Source organism: Antedon bifida, chromosome 1 (genome assembly GCF_963402885.1).
Source record: "Antedon bifida chromosome 1, ecAntBifi1.1, whole genome shotgun sequence".
Lineage (NCBI taxonomy): Eukaryota > Metazoa > Echinodermata > Crinoidea > Comatulida > Antedonidae > Antedon > Antedon bifida.
In genome coordinates this window covers 9,496,992-9,519,581 of record NC_136226.1, presented here as the reverse complement: position 1 = coordinate 9,519,581, position 22,590 = coordinate 9,496,992, and the positions used below count along the sequence as shown (strand labels likewise).

At 31.4% G+C, this 22,590-nt stretch overlaps 1 protein-coding gene across 1 annotated transcript; it reads right to left on the bottom strand.

Annotated features, from left to right (window-relative positions):
- Window positions 1–126: 126 nt before the first annotated feature.
- On the bottom strand, window positions 127–22,112 carry LOC144841133 (LHFPL tetraspan subfamily member 2a protein-like). The gene is made up of 3 exons (XM_078697332.1): window positions 21,989–22,112; window positions 12,446–13,313; window positions 127–2,861 (listed from the first exon to the last, which is right to left on the bottom strand). The coding sequence occupies exons 2-3, from the start codon at window positions 12,882–12,884 to the stop codon at window positions 2,602–2,604; spliced, it is 699 nt and encodes a 232-aa protein (XP_078553458.1). The 5' UTR covers window positions 12,885–13,313; window positions 21,989–22,112; the 3' UTR covers window positions 127–2,601.
- Window positions 22,113–22,590: the final 478 nt, after the last annotated feature.

The window sequence follows — 22,590 nt, the reverse complement described above, 5'->3', positions numbered from 1 at the left end:
TAGGCCTAGGCTAATCTTAAGTGTAGTAGATACAACGTGTAATCATGATCTATATACTCACCGTTGTCTTACTTCTTGTGTGAATAATAATAGGTACTTCGTTTTTTCGTGATTAAGTTTGCCCTGCGTGTACTTTTCAAAACGACCGCTAGGTAACGAATCGCAACTATACATAGCCAGCCAATCCCGGATCAGGGATCGCTGTTTTCATTCAATTAGACCCGATGATTGGATGTGGTGTGGATGACATAACCACTAGCCAATCACCAGGCACTACAATTTAAATATAATCACATCGATAATTAAGGAGATTTATGAAGAAACCACTGCTTAGCCATATATTAAAAACACGATTGTTGTATGGGTGAACACCGGCCACGCTAACAACATACATGGTCAAATGCATAATTTAATATTCTATAGATTAACGCAATTTTTAATGACAGAAGATGGCAGGCAAATAATGATAATTCAAATATAAAAATTGCATATTTTATTAATATTACTAACTACTTAAAATTACTAGTCGTAAGAAAGTGAACTTTTCGTAGTCCGATTGTGATGAAACTAAAACAGAATTATTCAGCAATATATTGTTGTTGTCAATTAATCATCGACGCAGACATGTCAATAGAACATTCAGACTGCGCATACGATTTCTACATGGTTACGTTTTGGTCTCAAAAAAGGTAACAGTTGATTCGCAGCGTTTTACAGAGGGCCGCGGTTAGAGACACGGAGTTCAATGAGCGTGTTTGTTTGATTGGCAGCAGTGCTTTAGTATAGGCAAGCGCGTTGTAAAATCGTTTGATGTCACCGTCGATGCATATCCTTCTATTCTTTAATCCATGCTACTACTACATATGATTCTTGACAAATATTTGTAAACATTTTTTTTCTCTAAAATGTGATCCTAGTAGAAAATTAAAAACATCCCTTGGTTCACAACCTGATTGGCAAAGACCTTGGATGAAATTGGTTTTTTTACATCACCATGGCAACAGTCATAAACGACTGTTTAACATTCATATCATTTCATATGTCATACCCTTTAATATGATTAATTTCTTTGTGATCATATTTCACAATAAATCAAGCAAACTTGTTAAAAATTCTCACGGGAACTGTCAAATGCATGAGCATTTATGTTTTATTGTACCATGATTGTACAGTATTCTAAAGATAGTTTCGTACATTTAAAAAAAACTTGTTTTACTTGTGTAACTGTTTCTTTATGTGCTTTCATGAAACCAAATCATTTTGCTTGCAGTAAAATCTATACTCAAAGGTATACTCTATACTCAAAGGTATACTCTATACTCAATAGTATACTCTATACTCAATAGTATACTCTATACTCAATAGTATACTCTATACTCAAAAGTATACTCTATACTCAAAAGTATACTCTATACTCAAAAGTATACTCTATACTCAAAAGTATACTCTATACTCAAAAGTATACTCTATACTCAAAAGTATACTCTATACTCAAAAGCAATTCTTTAAGTCTCCCCTCATGACAGAACAAACTATATATAGGCATATGAGAATCGAAATGCAATATTAAAATTCACTTTGCTATCCATCTGATCAGAAAAATGTTGCAAAATTATTGTCTCAAACAAAACCAGATGTAGCACACCCTCTATAGTACAGAAAAAACATGTACTCTCTATGACATGAGCTATGCAGTTGATGCCCATACACAGTAGTACCAGGGAGTTGTAAATCTCCCTGGTAGTACTTTCCATAAAACCATTTTAAATAAATATAATACAATAAATAACATCTATTAATATCTATAATATCTTATTAAATAATTATTGTTACTGGATAAAACTATTAAAGGAGATACAAATCAAGGTATACAGAATATTTGGGAAAAATGTAATAAAAAATAATAATATAAACAAACCTTGGGTAAAATATTCATTATGTTTTCTTTGGTATTTCCTCAAAAAAGTAATATTATTATAATAAATTACAATGAATATAATTGATAAGAACTGTCTAATCATCTGTTACAAGAATTATAGATGGATTAAAAACACTTAAAATAACAGCTTATTAACATAGCGTTTAACCCAACAACAGACCACCCAACTTGAAAAAATTAAATATCGGTAATTTTAAAGCATGTCCAAACTATAGAGGGTGCTTTTGAAATTACCTCAAATTATAGAGGGCAATATTCAAAAATAGAAAGATATTGCAGCATCTATAATAGTAAGCATGCGTATGTCATGGCATGCCATAGGCGGAAAATAGATAACCAACCCAATATTATTATATCTTATACATAATTATGGACCAATATTATTGTTAGTAGTTTTCTAATAATATCTTATCTAGAGCCTAGAGGCAGTAGATATTATAAATTATCAAGATATTTCGTATGTTTATCCAAAATATCGGGAGAAATTGTTTTTTAGCAGGAGAGCGGGAGATGTGGGGATATTATTGGGAGAGTTAGGAGGTCTGCAATAAGCATAATTAAATTACAGTAACTTAAACCATCTAAATATGAGCTAAATTGTGTGATGTGTGGCCCCATATGTGGATCTTCCCCAGTACTGAAAGTTTCATGCTTAAGTACATCTACCAACAGAGACAAATCAATGATTTGCCTTTGTTGATCTCATCTTGGATTTCGTCCTGTGACGTTGATATATCCGCTTGAACGGATAGTACAGAACAAACAAATAATAACACTGTAGATCCCATCGCTGTGAAGTAGGCCCATCCGACTCCGCAATCGCCGACTTGGAAGGGCGCTGCATCTTCTCCGCATACATCCTGGACCGCATCTGATCCCCAGCCAATCGGGTATATGCATAGAGCTATGATGATAAACAAACCTGCAAGAAATTTGATTTGATTTGATTTGAATTTATTCGGAAGTACACAAATATACATTACAATTGGTAAACAAGAACAATTAAAACATACGGTAGTCTTCCATGGATAACCCAAAAAGCCGGTAAATATTATTCCAGCTTATTTCCATTGGGGTCCATTAGAAATCAACAGGTAAATTAAGTAAATTACCATATACTAGTTAATATATACATTTTTTTGTCCTTAAGATGACATTCAAAGAACAGGACATTTGTTTATTCAGTATTATATTCATTTATGGTAGAATGATTTATATCTTGTGTATCATCTTTGACTGATGAGTCAAATAACACCTACATAGTACAAAGATGAATGTACTATGTGGTGAAATTCCAAGAAAGGAGTCAGCCAAGGGGCAGTATTATTTTGGCTCCAAAACGAAGTTGCTATGTAGTGTATTGCATAAAGAATGTTTCTTCTAGTGAAATGATTTTAATCATTATTATTAAAATACTATGACCTACAGTTAGACAGAGGTTGTAAAGTACATTGTAGTAAACAACAACAAAAGCAAGTGCCACCTGATGTGGACCAGAAAGTATTTATATCAAGTACATTTCTGAAAAATGATGCAAGATTGTCTTAAATGATTCCACAGGTGTAAGAATCTTCTACCAAATGTTCACATATATTGTTTCCTTGGTTTATTGCCAATTCACTGTAAGCACAACCTAAAACTGCCAGGTAAAATTCACTGATTACTAAGTACAAATGGTAGGGTGTGAACTATACCTCTATGGTAGGAGACTTGTTTTTAAACAACTGTTGTTGTTATTCTAGCATTGGAAATTTGATCAGCTGTTTATATATTATCATAATAGGGCTTACAAACAGTAGTTTAAATACAGAAAATGTACTGTACTGATCAAACCTATATTTTTCAATTTTTAACACAACCAAATAATGTTTCTCATAGTAAACATGAATTGTAATGATGAAATATCTAGGTAAGTAAAACCCATGATTGCAATAATATATTAATCAAATAAGATTGTCATGTGATGCCAATATCTCCACTCCTCAAAAACCTCATAAATAGTCCTGGAGGTGTAGAGGTGTTAAGTGATGGCCCTTGTGGCTTGATGATCAGTGATGAATCCTTTAATGGCTTACATGTTTTTAAAGCATTTAAAACGGAATATTAAAGAAACACTATACAGTAGTTCTATTTCAACTGTTGAAAATCATATTATATATTTGTACAGTATGGTATATAAACTTCTAGGTCTGCTGCTAATAGATCTCATTAACAGAAATAAGTGTATGCATTTTTATTACATACATACATAGCTGTTTCATCATGTTTGAAATAATACAAACTTATGATGGTTATAGGCAAAAGGTAACTTTGCAGATACTTTTTTTAATTGTATATTATTAATTATGAAAGTTTAACAATAACACATTATGTGTCTGCTATTTTGATTGCTATGAAACGGTGAATGAACTACAGAATGTACATGACAATATAGTTTAATTGTCATTATATTATTAATTTGATGTACTTTTGATTTGTACTATGTCAAAGGTGAATGACCTACAGACTGTGTATGACAATCTCTCAACCCACTACTACAGTAATATTGTTTACAACTTCCTCCAATCCCTACCACACAAGTTTTATATTTTACAAGTTTTATATCACAATTAAAATCCACTATATCTTGTTCTGTTAAGACTGTTTACTTTTCAAGCTACAAGGTTAATCATTTGTGAGTAATATTATCAGACTTCACAAAGTGCCACAATGTCTTACCTCAACAATAATTATGGGCTGATGTGGGCTCTTAACCTTGTTGGACCATGACGCTCTTGTGTCTGTAGCCTGGAGTTGCCCCAGAACAGGATAAGTAAGTGTTAATAGCATTATGGTATTGTATTGAACACAGAGAATAATTGTGGGTATCTGTAGCACAAGTTTAACTGGTTATGAAGGTCATGGTACACCTTGAAGCGATTTTGTATAGTGTTTTTATTTTAATGACCATAACTGATTCACTAGAGACTTAAGACCTGAAATCATCCTTCCCCACCAAGAAATATAATTATTATCACAACATTTCCTAAAATGAAAGTCTTCAACACAGCCTTAGTCATCACTACCAACTGTTTTTAAAATATGACAATAACTTGTTTTATGATTTATCACCCCCTGGTAGAATCTGGGTTATTGTCACTTCCTTCCTGTCTTCATAGACAGTGACAGGTCTCTTTAAAATAAGTCCCATGAAAATACAATGACAGATCCTTGAAAATTAAACAAAAAAATGTATAATTTATTGTGTATTTAAATAGATTATAGTGAACTAAGATAAACTATGAAGAGAAACAAAGGAAACAAAGTGCTGTACGTGGGCAAAGTTTTATGGTGCCAATAAAATCAGTACAATACAGTACTTATAAATAAATTTCACGTAATTTACTTTCTATATTTAATCAATAACAATACTTCTGAATTTTACCAACAAAACAGTAGTGCCAGTTGCTACCATTTTATAGTTGTTTCTTGGTAATTGTTATGACAGTACTGTATTATGTAATAAACTGGTTTTCCTTTAAAAATTGTTGTCCCCCGGATGTAACAACTTAAAAAAATTTGATTTGAGTTTAAGATATACTTTAAAATACACATTACAAATGGTCCACACATAAATTTCAATACAAATAATATGCCAAATATTATTTGCACAGCCAGTTTGCTACAGGTTTGGATCTGATAGAATTACCAACATGATGACATAAGTGAAAATTCAAAAGTAGGACATTACCAGTGACATTTTATAAAGGTAAATAAATAGCAGTAAAGATAATGATGAATAATTTTCTGGTTTGTGATTTTAGTAGTACAGTTATTATATAAATAATATGAAAAGTACACTGCTATTAAAAGCAACTAATTATATTTATAACATATATATTTGATTAATTCCTAATAAACTGCTGTTTTTCCAGACTTTTAAAGGTATTTTTAACAAAATAAATTAATATAATTCGAAAGAAGAATAGATATATATATATATATATATATATACAAACATTACATTATATTCCCTAAAACACTAAAAATGTTTTTTGTTACCATTTAATTAAGAAGATGAGGAAAATGATGTGCAGATCTCACTCAATCATTATCATGTATTAAGGAAGATGCAGAGTGCAATAACATGACCTACATGAGGAGCATTTTTTGTTTACTCTACTCTGAAGACAATGCCTACTTGATGACAACTGGAAATGACTACTTCTTGCTAATATTATGAAACGCATCATCACCATAATCTTCATCATCTGTAAGGAATTGTACTAATTCATTTACGGATTGGTTTACAGTGGCTCACAGCAGGTCAACCATAGATGGGTCAACTCTTAACGCAGCGTTTATGACTGTGACCATTAATTTCCAAAATCAATACAAACATCACTCCATTTCCATCTTGCTAAAAACTAAACAAAAATCTGGCTACGTCAAACAAAATCAAGGAAAACATGGTAAAAACTAACTTGCATGATGGCTGCGAATCCAATTAGGTCAACTATATTAATCTTCGTTAAGTGATCATTTATTTAAAATTGAAATCTAATTTTAGAAGATTATCAACAACTCTTTAATGACTTTCAATTAAAATAAATTTTGTTTTCAAGAGAATTCTGAGCAATTTAATCAAAACAAGATTTATCAAATTATTAATAAGTAGTGCATTTAAAGGTAATTATATAAAACTAGCTCTACAGTCATACAGCAACTAACGTAAAGCCATGTATAATACTGCACAAGGAGTGAGGAAAAACTAATTTTAAATTACAAAAATATATATTTTTTTATTTTGCTGTGTCAGCATAATTTCCAATGCATTACTCTGACATTACCACTTTGTTGTACAGATACTAAAATAAGAGAATACATTTGACTGTAAAAGTGCAATGTATCTAGAATTTAAAAGTACATTGACAATAGTTCAATAACCTAATATACATTATTTACCATAAAAACGTAATGTATTATTTATTAATTTTTATTAATATTTTAACAGTGTAATATTCATACGGCTATTATTGGTATTACACATTTTAATGTAGACAACAATATGTTATATTGTTTACCAAAGTATTCCTTCAAAAAACAAGAACCAATTCTTATATTCTAAACACCAGTAATACCTAGCAATGTAAAACTATTCATTTAATGGATGGGAACTATCACAGGCTTTATTAAAAATCTGGGTTTCATTATAAGGCTTAGAAGTGGTGCTGTTTAGGTCATAAAACAGCTATTTTACTACATCATAGCAGTGGTGCTAGCCTAGTTTAAATCTAGAAACACTTGTATTCAATTTGACCATGTAAAAAGCAATAATTCAAGATGTGTACAATTACAAAACTATTTGATGTTCTTTCATTTCATATACTTTTGTAGTTGGATTGATGGATTTATCATTGACCAACTCAGAGCTATATTTTTAAAACATTAAAAACAGAACGTGCCAACATAATTATGTTTTTCCTGTTTGACTAACTTTCCAAGTTTAACATGTCTCTACATCAATTTACAATTGCCTGAATGCCAGAATGATGTAGCCAAATGTCACATTAAGTAAGTACACACGTTTCAGTGAAATGCAAACAAGGTACAATACAGTATATGTTTTAACACTATGATCAACCTCTATTCAGGGGACATCCCTAATAAGGTACTGACGCTTTGTTTGGTCCTGAACGTTCTATTTTGCACTTAATTCTCATAACATAAAATTAGTATAGATACAATTTTGATAATATCAAAATCATCACATCTATTTTATTCAATTCACATGTACAAACTGAATTGAACCGTGCAAGTTAAATCTACAAATTCAATTAGTTAAACATTAACGGAAGAATTCTATAGACCTATCCAGCCGACACAAAGCCTAATGAAGCTGTTGTCATACCAGTGTTCACACATAAAGAATACTCACTAAACACAACAAGCTGATGCTCCTAAAAATTCTGTCATAATACAATTATGAAATGCGTACATTGTTAGCCAGGGGTTGGATTCTACGTGCATGGATGGATAATGTGGGTTATTTTTCACCTGAGAAAACATTGTATCTTTTTTTGCCTCAGGTGTTTTGAATAGGAGTGTAATAAACTTGTGAATTGTTACCTCCTAAACATCCCAGATACAGCCCTAATAATATTTATGCTAAAGGGTACATTGTACTGTCTCTGTAGTGTGAACAAATGTCATGGATGTGATTGTGCTCGGCGGGAACTTCAAAGTCTTCCACCCAGCCTAAAGCTTAAGGTCTCTCACCCAAACCAACATAGCGCCGACTCACATAAACATCTAGGTACCTGAAAAGTACTGTTTTATTTATATATTTTTTCAATTCATTTATGTTTTTGAAACCCACTATGTAGCTGCATCCCTGATAATGTATATCGCAATAATAATAATAATATGAATAAAATTAGCATCTATCTATGTTCTATTGGTTGGAAAAAATAATCTATATCTTTCATTCACAAGTTATTATAATATAAAGGAAATTAGAAATAGCATACACAATTCTGTAATGCTATCTAGAACAAAATTACATATAGGCTTGTAATGCAAAAAACTAGAACGCTCTGCTATTTACCATACTATAAAAATAACTGACATTTTAAGACAACATAGTTTTTCCACTACTATTACGATAGTAGCACACTTTACGCCGAAGCCAGTGCAATTGTAATAATGATAAGATCTAATGTATGCATTTCCCTTGAGACATCGTCTTGTATAGCTTCAAGCTATCATGGTTTTTGTAGAGATTATTGTAGTTGCTTGCATTAGATATCCTTGCCTGTTTAACGTGTAAATTGAATTTGTATTGAGGAGAACATTCATTAATGTTTACATTATAATTCAGATGGTTTTTTTAGGTGATCATTTAGAATAAAATGATCACCTATTGTTATTGTATAAAATCTTTATTATTATTTTTTTTTTTATTATTTTTTTTCTTTTTATTGTTTCTGTACACTATTTTGTGTAACAATTATCTCAACAAGTTTAATGTCAATGATTACAAAAATTTCAGAATATCTTTCAAATAATACAACTTAATCCTAATAAGCTTTCCAGCGTGATCACTCATCCGTGACGACATTTATACGCCATTTTGCGAAATCACATTATCAATCATATCTCCATAATTCATTATCACATATTAATGAAATTCACTACACGTAAATTTCAGATCAAGGGTAAAAATATTAGCAAATAAAAACGCACGCACACGTAGGTTCATGCGCGTGATATCGCGCGTTAAAAATTTAAAACGCTCAAAATTAAGTTTTGATCAATTTAGAGCATGAATTAGGCCATTTGCGTGTTTCAAAAAATTACTGCGCAAAAATGCGTTTTTGCACGCGCGATACTTAAAAAGCGTAAAAAATATGAATTTTTTTACAAATCTCATTCTACTCACCATCCTTAGTACATTCACCAAATTTGAGTCAGTTCCGACTTAAAATAACGCTATACGAGCACGTTAAAAATGACAAAATGCGCACATTTATTTTACAAAAGTTCTGAAAATGGTGAAAAATAGGTCTTTTTTAAAATGAAAATAATTCTTCAGAATGCAAGATGACCCCCGATTTTTTAAACTTATTCTGGAAGCCATTGAGTTGTAGATATGAATTCATGTACACATTTTACGTACAAAATGTTTTGACGTCATCAAATGGCCACTTGAATTTAAAAATTAGGATTTGTTATCTTTTTGTGTAGATTATCACATTCAACAGAGCGCATCTTGGTTATGTGTGCTCGAATTTCGCACAACTTTCAGTATGTGCTTGCTTAATTAATTATCTTTATCATGAGTTGACACTATCTTCATTTTAATGACGTCATCACGCGTAAAAACTTGAATAACGTAGTTCGTGTAATTTCACCTTCGCAGTAAATTTGAATATCTTACAGCTCTTCAGAATTGAAGGTTACCTTGATGATTATAATTTATTATGAAAGCTGATGAAATGTAGATATTAATTCATATAAAAATTAAGCCTATCGGATGTTGTGACGTTAACATATGGCCAGTTGAAGTGAAAAAGTAGTTTTTTCATATTTTTCGTCAAAGTTATACACAATTCAAAGAGCGCGCACAGCGCTTCTACTTGCCAAATTTTTTTCCAAATCTTATAGTTTTTTGCTCAATTAATTATCTTTCGAAATTGTCATCTTAAAGTTTAGTTTGATAACGTCATCATGCCAAAAAATTAGAACATGTGTCCCGTAATTTCACCTATGCTACACTGTATATAGATATACAGTATATACTGTACATATTGTATATGGCATATAGGCACAACTCAGCACTATAAGCATATAATAGGATGGCATACATCAACATTTTCCGATCGTATGTTAACGTACGTGCATGTTTAAAAAAAAATTAATTTCAGTAAAATGATAAAAATGATCACCTATAATTCGTCAAAGTGACGAATTAAATTCTAGTTTTAATTATGGTTATCGTTAACAGTATAAATGAAAATTAACAGTATTCATTTTATATGAAAACCCTACAAATTCAATAGCAGTTTTTATGTTCTTTTTTTCATATCACAAGTACAGTAAATGGAAATAAAAAGAATTATCCAAACAATAATTTATTTCTCCATAGTCTTGCACCACAAAGAAAATAAGGTTTGTATACCTGGAGGTAATTACTAAGGCAGTCGTTAAATCATTTAATGACTCAACTCCATAGTGACCCAGGTCACAAATCCATTAGTATTCACCCATTTGGGTCAGGTTTGGTTCCACTGTAAGCCTTCTCTTTTGTTTTACACAAGACACTGATCCTCGCCCTTTTGTTTACCTGTCTGGCGACAGTTTCTTGTTGTTCTACCTTCCGGCCTTCCTTCTCAATAGGATCACAGTGTCTCTGTATCAATGTTGATTCTTTAATAGTGAATAGCGTATTTCTAATGATGCATGAGTAAATCTGGTACTTCTACCCTTGAACCTCCCTGGTCACCCTATCCTCTGTGTTTAATTATTTTGTAACATATACTACTTCCTCTGTCTTTTTGTGTATTTTCAAATGTCACTAATCTCCATAATAACTATTATGGCACCTGTTCTACTGACCTGCTGACCAGTGACAACATAAAAGGAAAAAGGGCTCAATTTCACATATCCATAGCTCTATGAATCACTAATCTTAGTTTTACAGTGTTTTACTGACCAGTGGTCCAATAGCACCATCAATTCTACTACTATAGTACCACCACCAATGCTACAACCACAACCAATGTTTCTAGTGATCCACACTCATCCTTTGTGAAAAATTCTTATGATTGTGCGCCTCCTCCCCTCTACCCCCACTCTCCTCCCCCCTTTAAAAAATCCACACACACCTGCTACCAACACCACTACTATCACCCACCAGAAACCACCAAACCACGTCCGATGCTCTACCACCTTCTTGCAATCCCATTTACATTTTTATATTAAAATGTACATATTTTCCATAATAAAATGTTTCATAAATAAACATTGTAACAAACTATAGAAAGAAACTGGTATTCGGCCATTGCTTATCATGTGTATTAAATTACAGCAAAGCAATATAAGTTATGTACAGCAATATAAATTCTGTACGACTGCCATAAAACATACAACGATGCAGTGTAACATGAGCTGCTGTTTGAAACCAGTCTTTACCATCATGGGAAAAAGTATACATCAACATCTATTATTTAAACACACTGAGAAACTGTAGTGTACTAAAATATGCAATCAAAATATCATATAACTCACAAGAAGTTGACCAACGCAGAAAAAACATGTCTTGTGTTAATGAACGAAAAAAAAATTAAAATTTTACCTCAACAAATTAATACAATCATACTATTTGAAGAAAATTATCACAATTAATTAACTAGTGTGACCGGAAAACTGAATTGTACAGTAGCATATGTATGGTCCGAGGCTATTTACAGGACACCTAGGGCAAGAGATAAGGCGAACCCCTAGGCAGGTATGAGGTTATTTGAACAGTTTTTCTAGGCTTTGGTGTGAGGATAACCATAGGATATTTACTCTGGTACCATAAAGCTGTTTCATTGAGAATTTTGAGAATGACAGACTACTGTACAACATGAACTCATTAAGAAGTTCAAGGGTATATCTTTACAATTCATGTCAACACACTACTCAACATCATCAAAATATTGACACAATATTAAAGGTGAACTGGACTTTTTTTTAACACTCTCACTAATTAAGCCTTTGTCTCCATAGTGGTTGATGTATTTTGTTATTGGCAGTATTTGCTATTTATAAAATTCAAAATGTCTACAATCAAATGTATAAATGGATATAATACTGAAACAAAAAAAATACATTTTTGGAGAAAAAAATAATTAATAAATGTATGTTTTTTGTGTAAAAATAAACAAACATAAAAAAGCAGAAACAAGTACACTCGTTAATTAATAATTCATAAATGTAATATTGAAAGATTTTTAAATAAAAAAAAAAAAATAAAAGGCTTACCTGCAACAGCTTGTAAAAATCCAGAAACTGTGAAAATACTTTTATGACAAATACTGCGTTTACATAAACTAATAAAGGCCACACAAAAAACAAAACTTAAAATCAGAAAACCAAATGCATAAAACACTACAGACGCCTTCCAATATCCATTTGCAATATCCCCAAAGCTTCTTGTGTATGTTGTACATAAAATGGAATCTGGTAATCCAAGACTTTCTTGTGAAACCCGAGTTAATTGTCGGCAGCTACTAAAAATCCCGATAGAAGGGCTCCAACGTTCTTCCGATACGTCGGGGTTGATATGATCACCATCGTATTTGTTACGAGGTTTCCCAATCAACCAATAAGGCTGCGCAAGAGCGATCAAATGTCCCAATGTGACTGCTATGCTTAGCAGTGACCATAACAATGATCGGGATGTTACGATTACAAAACACATTATTGCTTTTGATACTGGATGATGGATCAAAGTGTCTTCTTCGCTGAGATGTCAAATGTAAATGCTTATTTTTCTGGTCAAAACAACTATTGGTAAACAGCAGACGTAGGATGGTTTTTGAGCCTTTAAACAAACTTCGGTCTTTATTATCCTCGTTCTATAAAAGGCACAATCTTCTTATGGTGTAAGAAAAAATCTAGGGCTTAAATTTAGATACTGTAAAGTTTATCTTAACCAAGAAACTGCAATGCTGTTAATGTCTTTAATTATTCCCCTATTTTAAATGGTTTACCATCAGCTTTCACCTCTTTACAAGTAGCATTCTCAGATTGAAACGGATTAACAACTTGACAAGCTTTCCAATGATCCTAATGGATGTTGCTATGGTTTTAGATGAATACGACACAGCCGACCAATTACATCACAGACCTGGATGAGGTAATAATAAGATGTGTGAATAAGATGAACGATAAATGAATCTCATTTTGAAACAATCAGAAAGGAATTAAAATGGCAATTGCAAGCTCATTCAATCCCTCTCATAAGAATACATAATGTCTATAATTTACATAAACATTGCTCTATTTATATTAAATGATGCTGACATAAAATACAATTCACAAATATTTACAGTTCTGATACTCAATCAAATTAATATATATACAAGGAGGGTGTCTAAGAATTTGAACTAAAACATGAAAGCTCCAGTGGTCTAATGGTAGGATGTCTGCATAAAGAGGACAATTTTGGGCTCGCATCTCAGTTGAAGTACCTTAGCTTTTTCAAAATCTCACCGTTTATAAATTAATTTCCAGAACATTACTGGCCAGTTTGGAGTTTCTCTATGCTTCTAAATTTTAAAATAATTAATTAAATACATTACTACAACATTTTTAGTAGAAGCATTTGCTACTATTATTGGCTGTACATGTACAAAGTTGAACCTTACCAACTACTATGATGAACGATGTGGTGAGAAATCAGAAAATGAGTAATCAGTAAAAGTATAACGTTAGGTCAGCAAGTTAAAGGCTATCATGCTTATTTAGCGTTGACATTATCGGGAAATTGATACATAATTATTTGCGCATCTTCGTTAATTAAGAAAGCATGCTGATACAAGTAACTCAGTGCTCAGGTACAAATAAAATTTTTAAAGCAGTGACATCATAGCGGATTCTCATCCTGCCACTCGATCTTGTTTAAGCTATGGTTCATACTATGATGTAATGAAAGCACAACATATAAAGCGAGTTGACCAATGACAAGCGACAGTTCAAATAAGCCATGGTTTGTGATTGGTCAAATTACTTGTGATGAGCTTTTGTCCTTGCATTTTGTCTTTGAGGATTGTTATTTCCACAGGCCAACCAATATAATTTTTAACATTTCCAAATTTGAATTTAGAAATGTCTTTTTTAACAATCTAGTTATTTGAATTAAAAACCAGAAATATTTACAATCATTCATATTGTTTAGAGCTATATCCCATACTACAGTATGTACTACTAGCAGTAGGTGAGAACAGATTCTGGTACTGTATACTTCTTTTTTTTTAACAGTTCTTACAATGATTGGATACTAGATAGTAATTAACAAAAGTACATGAGTGAACCACATCAATTTACATCAAGACAAATCATGATTTACAAATGTCAAACACAGATACTAATGGATGCTTAGCGCGCATACTTATAATGCCTAATGTAAGATGCAGACATCTTGAAGATGAGAAATCTCTAGATTGCCTATCTAATATTCTTCAGACGACCACTTGAAATATAATCTTCAGCAATATTGTCTGAACACAATTTGAAAACTGCCAAAAGCAGCAATCAAGCAACATGCTTTGCATATTCAACAAAACTGGATTTTCATACAAAAATCATACTATAATAAGAACATCCTATCTTATCTTATTATCAATATTACAAATACATTTAATAATTTACCAAATTGCCATGTAATATTTCTTTATGAAATATTTTCTTTTATGTTCCACCAACAACAATTGCACGATATCCTATTAGGGAACATTTCCAGGACCAAATAATAATAATAACAAATGATAGATGGGGCTTACATAGTGTATTATGCAAAGTCACAAAAGACATAAAAAGTGTAAAACTAAGAGGGAAAAAGAGAGTTACAAACGTGAGTTTAGAGCAGCCTTAACATACTGTACAGTACTGTAAGTGACAGATAGAGATTGGTACGGTAGTTCCAAATACTACTACTGTACTACTAAACCCTCCCTTTGACCTCTGAGAAGAAATGGACCATTCAGTTACTTCTCAATTCAAATGCATTTCAAATCAGTCGTAATGAACCAAAAAAAAAAAAGCAAAGAAGAGTAGATGAAGAGTAGAACTGACGATAAAAACACATAATATGTAGACACAATTATTATTATAATATTCTATAGAAAAAAATCATTAAATGCATGAGTAATTCGGTAATGAGTTTTATATTGTACAGATATCATAAAGGCTCTCATATTAATATTCTTAAGATAAATATAAATTTTAATCATACAGGTTGTCATACATTAATGTATTTCTGTTTTCAGTAGTGAAGCAGAAAAGCATTGTGAAATTTAACTTTAAATAATTAATTCTAAAATTAAGACATGTTACCTGAATAGTGTAGATCCTCTATTCATAAGAAAAAAATATGCAGTGAAGTCTGCCCAAACTGATTTGTGAGGTGCAGTAGGTGTGGTCAGAGGTAACTAATTTCCTTAAAATTAACTATGGATTATTTTTAATTATGAATATAATCGGTTTGTTTAATCAGCTTGTTTCACGGAACCGTTTGTATTCCTTATCTATCAAATTCTGTCAAAAAATGATATATAAACAAATGAATGAAAACCAAATTGGAATTGGAATATGGACTAAATAAAGATGTAACTACTACAGTGTTACTGTACTAGTTGAGGTAAATTTTAAATTCAAATGATCTCTTAATAATTGTTCTTTATATTGGTTACTCAGAAATCTTTAAATTGATTAATGATCTATATTACTCAGCCTGATATACAGTAATTTGTGGTTAGAGTTAACACAGTGGGTATGTTACGACTTACAGTAGTCCACTGTCCTGTTTGCGTCCTGGTTTACCAAGGGAGGAAACTCTCAGGACTTCATGTACACGTTTTATTTATTGGAACTGATAGAAAAGGAGGACATGATAAATTTAATGACCTAGAATTAAAGAAATTCTATCTTTGTCATTGTCACCAACAACAATTGTCTTTATTTACATTTTGGCATAAAAATTTCCCAACCATTGAAGTAAATGATCTTTATTATCACTATTAATTTACAATAAAACTTTTTTTATGCATAAAATATAAACATGACTACTACTTTTTCATATCAATGCTGGATATTGTCATGACATCATCATGAACCTAGAAGTACTATTAATGACGTGACGTTATTTGTACCATACAGTACTTGATACATTTAAGAAAATACTTAAAATTAAGTACTACAGTATATGAATCGAACCTGCAACCTATAGATCACTAGCCTGGTGTTCATACTACTAGACCACTAATACTTCAGATGGATAAGGTTGGATTTGAGCTTATAAGCAGTGGGTGCTATTGTATACCAATTTACTGTTGAGAGTAATCATCATAAGAACAAATTCAGGGGAATTGTGTTGAATGTTAAATGGAAACAAATATAGTTTCTTCCACATAGCCATAAGTTCACACTTTAGAAAATGACAAAACCATTGTATTATTAATATCTTAATTATTAATCACAAATTAGAATCACCATCATTATCATCATTTTCAATATCATCAATGTATTTCTCTACTATGTTGACAAGATGACAATCTTAAAATTATACAGACGTCTTAAGTAGAATTCGTAATTAACTCAACTGAGAATAGACCTAAGGTCTAAACATCAGCACAGCTTATCACTGAAGCTAAACTGATTAGAGAATAACTTTACCAAATTAAGTATTAATATGATAATTAAATGTAGAAAAATTGCTTATTCTTGACATTACTTATTCCTACTGGATAGGTTAAGTAGAGCGATGCTTAGGAATAAGTGGAAAAATATTTGAACTCATCTTCTTTGGACCGTAGGCTCGCATCAATTACTTCGGTGCAAGTAAATTTTGAAATGACAATTTTTAAGATAAATCATCATAAATCATTTACTGTATTTTGGTTTGATTAGAAAAGCATGAACTTGGAGCTAATTTTTTTTTTCTTAATTGTAGTTTTTTTGTTTTCATTTATTTAGTGTTTACACTTACAGTACTTACAAACTGAAATAATGTATTTTATTGTAAATTAAAAATACAGTACTACTATTCACTACTCTTTCAAAAACGTCAAACAAATATATATACATATTTTAATTGACATTATAAATACATTTGTTTTACTTCATCAAATAAATAGTTTGATTTTGTACAGTATTTCATAACAAATATTAACTTTGTTGTTGATTTCTTTTTGAGTGGGATAATTGGTGGCCATAAGTCTAGACAACAGCATATGTTTTTACCACATTACATTATGTTATAATTTCCTTTTTACATTTCCACAAAAATACTTTTTCTGGATGTTTTTGATCCATCAATACCTCAGGGAATTTGTCAGGAGACATGAGTAATTGAGAATCATCTCATCTTTGAATGAAATTTACAACCTGGGGTCGACTAGTGAGAGCAAGCCCTGTCAACGGGTCAGACATGGTTCACTACATATCTGGAATACATTTTAAGTGAATAAATGCAGATAAAAATAAAAATATGTAAAATTGCTTTACGGATTACTTTTTAAACAATCCAAGGGTTTATAGTTTAAAAGTCAATTTATTGTTAAAAATCAATTATTTATCTTCTAATAGATTATGACAATGGGCCTGTTTCTGCTGCATAAAAATAACCGGTTAAAATCGGTGTGAATAAATTAAAATCGGTGTGAATAAATTAACTCCATTTTCTTGCCAGCAGAAACAGGACACATTTTTGGTAACCGGTTAAAAGGCAGCGCAAAATAACCGGTTAAAAACACCAATTTAAATCGGTGTTAGAACGCCGTTTAACCGGTTATCGCTGAGCAATTCTTAGCTGCAACACGAAATAACGGTTATTTGATTGACAGTTGTGACCCCGGGTCAGATACCGTCGCGTACCACGTGTGTTTTCCTCGTGGTTTTGACAGTCGAAAGAAGAAGTGAATGTATGTGGATGAATGAAATCACAAGATATGTTATTCAGTTGTGGGGGAAGAGAAAGTACGGGGAAGGATGGCAGGCAATAGAAAAGATTCACAGATATATAACAGCATTTTTGCGAAAGTAAAAGAGGAATTCGGGGTGGAGTTCCGGACTACCCAAGCTAAACAATTTAAGGCCTTAATACACGCTCGTGAAGGATATGCCTATGGTCCTATAAATACCAAAACGGAAACAAAAGGGACTCAGAATGTTGCAAATACCTACCAAACGAGAATAGATAATGGTTAATTAATTATGAAAACCCAAATTTTATATAAAAAATCGTCAGAATTTATGTTAAAAACGATGAATTTAGCAACAAAAACTGAAACCGAACGAGCGTATTTATGGCACGCCCTTAGTGCATTTAATAGGAGAACAATGAACAATCTTACTTTGATCGTTTTACATCATCATTTTTTATAAAAACATCACATCGACCGAAAACAAAGGTTATCAGAGTCTTTGATAATATATTAAATATGATTTTATTAAGCATAGAAATGTGCTATTATTTATGTTAGTACATAAATATACGAAATAATGTTCAACACTCATTATTCTATTAAAGGCACTATGTGCGTGCGATATTCTATGACTTGGATACACTCGTTTGATTTAAGTTTTTGCGGCTAAACTCATCGTTTTTAACATAAATTCGGACGATTTTTGCTATAAAAGTTGGGTTTTCATAATTAATTAACAATTATATACTCTCGTTTGGTAGGTATTGCAACATTCTGAGTCTCGTTTTTGTTTCCGTTTGGTGTTTAGTAGGACCTCGCTCGCGAAAAGACAACAGTCGTCCACGTGGGAAGAGGACCGTAGACATCGCCTTTTTGAGGAATTAGGCTAGATAATAATTATCCTAGGCGATCGGGCGCTGCACGACCCTCCCCATGTTTATTGAAGGCGGCATGAGAATTAATTTTATTAGTGATGGTAAGTAGGCTTTACAACATGTTTGAGATGTTCGACGATATCACACACGTGTGTACTGACGTCGATGTAAACAAACAGCCAACTTGCTACTTCCGTTTGAGTGTATTGCATTTTGGGTAATGATGACGTTTTGCTCGACGACCACCCATAGATTTAACCGGTTATTTCGGAGCACAAATTGAGCAGAAACGCGGTCTTGTTATTGTTATCTATTTTTAATCTATTTTAAAATAACCGGTTAAATTGCGTTATGCAGCAGAAACAGACCCCAAAACACCTTGATAATTATCCCACAGTTTCAAGGTTACAGACAAAACAAGTATAACCTCACTCAAATTTGATAGGAAATGCACTTTTGACGTAAATACAGTATATTTTTGTACAGTTTTGTTTGTTTGCAAGTGGTTTCTTCAAAACAATGTCAAGAATAGGCCTATTTAAGCTTCTATGCTAGATTTTGCTCCCAAATAATTATTCTCATCCCAAAGGTCAAACAAATAACCATTATTTACCATAGCAGATAAATTGTGCACCCAGATTATATGAATTATATATTACTTTGTCTTGCTTACTTTATCCACATACTATTTAGCAAGTTACTTATTTTTCACAAAAGTGAAACAGTTGATGCAATATTCTGATGTACAGTATTACACAATGTTGGCATTAGCATGCATTATGTTTGTCTGTTAAAATAAATAATGTCTGTTAAAATAAATACTGAAAGATTACAAAACTATTGTGATGAATTGTTACCTTTGTACTATACTAAACGTAGTATCACTTACTACTTAGTACTTAATATAAAAAAGTACACTTTGGACCAAACGGTTTTTTTTTTATTTTGTGAACTTTTAAAAAACCCAATGAAGTATAACTGTAGATTTTTATTGAGATAAAAATACATTCATAGTTGATAATAGACATTGTAAAACTTTACATACAATTTTTAAGCCACAATTGACAGTGGGGTTAGCAATTATCAAACAATTGTCAGTACCAAGTTCTCAACTAAGTGAATGCATTAGTAGAAAATTATTATTTAAATATCTTTGTTTGATACAATAATACATTTTATTAGAATCGTCTGGTGTGGTTCACCCCATCAGAAAAACTAACCTGCAGTATTAACAAAAGGATTGTACCTACATTTGGGATATAATATTCATGAAAATATATGTGTAATTAAGACTTGCTACAGCATGGATTGGAGGCATTAGTGTATTTCATCCATGTCTATAGTAAAGTTGTATTACTAATTGCCATTACTGTAGTTCAGATATCACTTTTCTTTTTATATTTACTCCAAAATATTATGAACGTCAATTAAATTTAAGTTCAATATCTTTGGATTAGATAGTTATAAACCTATGCAATTACTATTATTTCATTGATAGTTACTACAGTATTACCGTTAGTGTTAGATTATTTTTTCCTTGACATTTTAATTTTTAGATAAAATGAAATGGAAGGATTTCTTATAATATTCCATCTCTTACCTTTTTATACAATAAATAAAATATTCTAGAGTATTTCTTTTTCATTGTCATGCCGTTTATCAATATAAAACCTTCAAATGTATTAGTACTAAACCATTTTGACAGCAAGTCAAAGAATTACATCAGCAGACTTATCTATAAATCTACGGATCAAACCTTCAATGGATTCAATTTTACAGTACAGTTGCTGTATGTTAAACACCTGCATGTGCTTGCGCATACAAATAAATAATGCCTTGATATAGGAATAATACAGACTTTTATTATTGCTTCTTTAATGGCACCACCAGTGATTCTAATGCTCAAGCATAGTTATGACACGTGATGTGTGCCAAAAATGTTTTTCTTTTACGAATAATAAGCTGAATCGGCATCTAGAACCCTAGTAGTGGAAGGAATGATGTGACAATATTATGAATTTAGGTCAACTTAAAACTCCCATAATGTTTTAGTTCAATTTTATTATTAATTAATCATCAATACAGTACTCTGAATCAAAAATACCATAGCAAAAAAGTATATTCATGTACAGTAGGCAGTAGGGTTACATTCCTTTTTCTGTATAAAACAAAGTATAACACTATTATACTAATATAGCTGCAGGCAGGTCTATGTACTTTTTAAATTAAACTAAACAGCAGTCAACTCTTGTGAATTACATGCTGACAGACATAGCAAGGTCTTTTTGTTTTACTTTCTCAGGAGTTAAAATTGCTATAGTACTGCACACTTAGTATAGTATACTAAAACTACAATGTAATACTAACATATCAAACGTAGCTGACGATTATAGTAATGCACTGTACTGTAATGTCAAAATAATATAGTTATGTTTAATAAAGGTCAGGTTATGATAAACAATAAAATATATAATATAAACCCACATATTCTAATTTGTACATAAATAACACCATGAATATTCAAATGCAAGCATGAACACATAAGGCTACAATAAAACATGGCTATATATCTTCATATTACTGTATAGTATTTCCATATTCATATTTTGCATGGAATAACAAATATATTAACATACTTTTTTTTACCTAAAATTTAAAATGAGTCATAATGTTCAGTAGAAAAAAAAGCGATTCAACGCTACATTAACATCAGCTTAAGAATTAATCATGCCGTACCTCGACATTATCTTTATTGCCGCTGTCAGCGTCTTTCTATTATTATAATAATGCATAAATGTCATAGTTGCTATAGAAACTTAATTATGTTTATTATTTAGCTAACTGAAGTACTCAAGTCAGCTATGTTCTAAGCCATTGCTCTATTTGCACTTGAAAGTATCAATTCTAAACTCTGCCAATAATCATTGGTAATTAAATAAAGCAATAATATATGTTACATGTAAGCAACTCTATATAATACTATAAAAGATGTAACAACATCCTACCTGTAATAAACTACACAGTTAAAAATCTGATTCTTGAATATCATCAATAATATAAACACTGGGTTCTAATACCACTTATTATTGTACCTATCTCCACCACACAACAACCCCATTGGGTTACAATACTCCAAATGACACACTCTACCATCTACAATCTGATATGTTACACCTTCCCACGCAAATCGGTCATTCTGATTGGTTGAGTAATCATGATGTCATTAGACTCAGTTGTCTACAATGATGTAAACTCTTTCCCAATGAAATCTAATGTGTCCTAATTAGACCATGGATTTTCCTTAGTTACACAAAATAGAATTGATGAATAATTAGGATAAATTGGAAATGATAAAGAAGTTTATATGAAAACCTCAAAGTGCCTTGAGCTATTACTATAATCACAAAAAGGTTATTGCAGGTAAATGGTTTGTTCTCCTATGGCGTGTCCATTTTTATTTACATTTACAATGTATTTAAATTCTTTTACTTAGATCAGATTAGACGATAAGCAACGATAGTAAATATTTAATTTGGAATTTAATCTAAATGTGGATAAAAAAGAAACATTATGCACAATGGGTTTATATATAACTTTATACCTACAC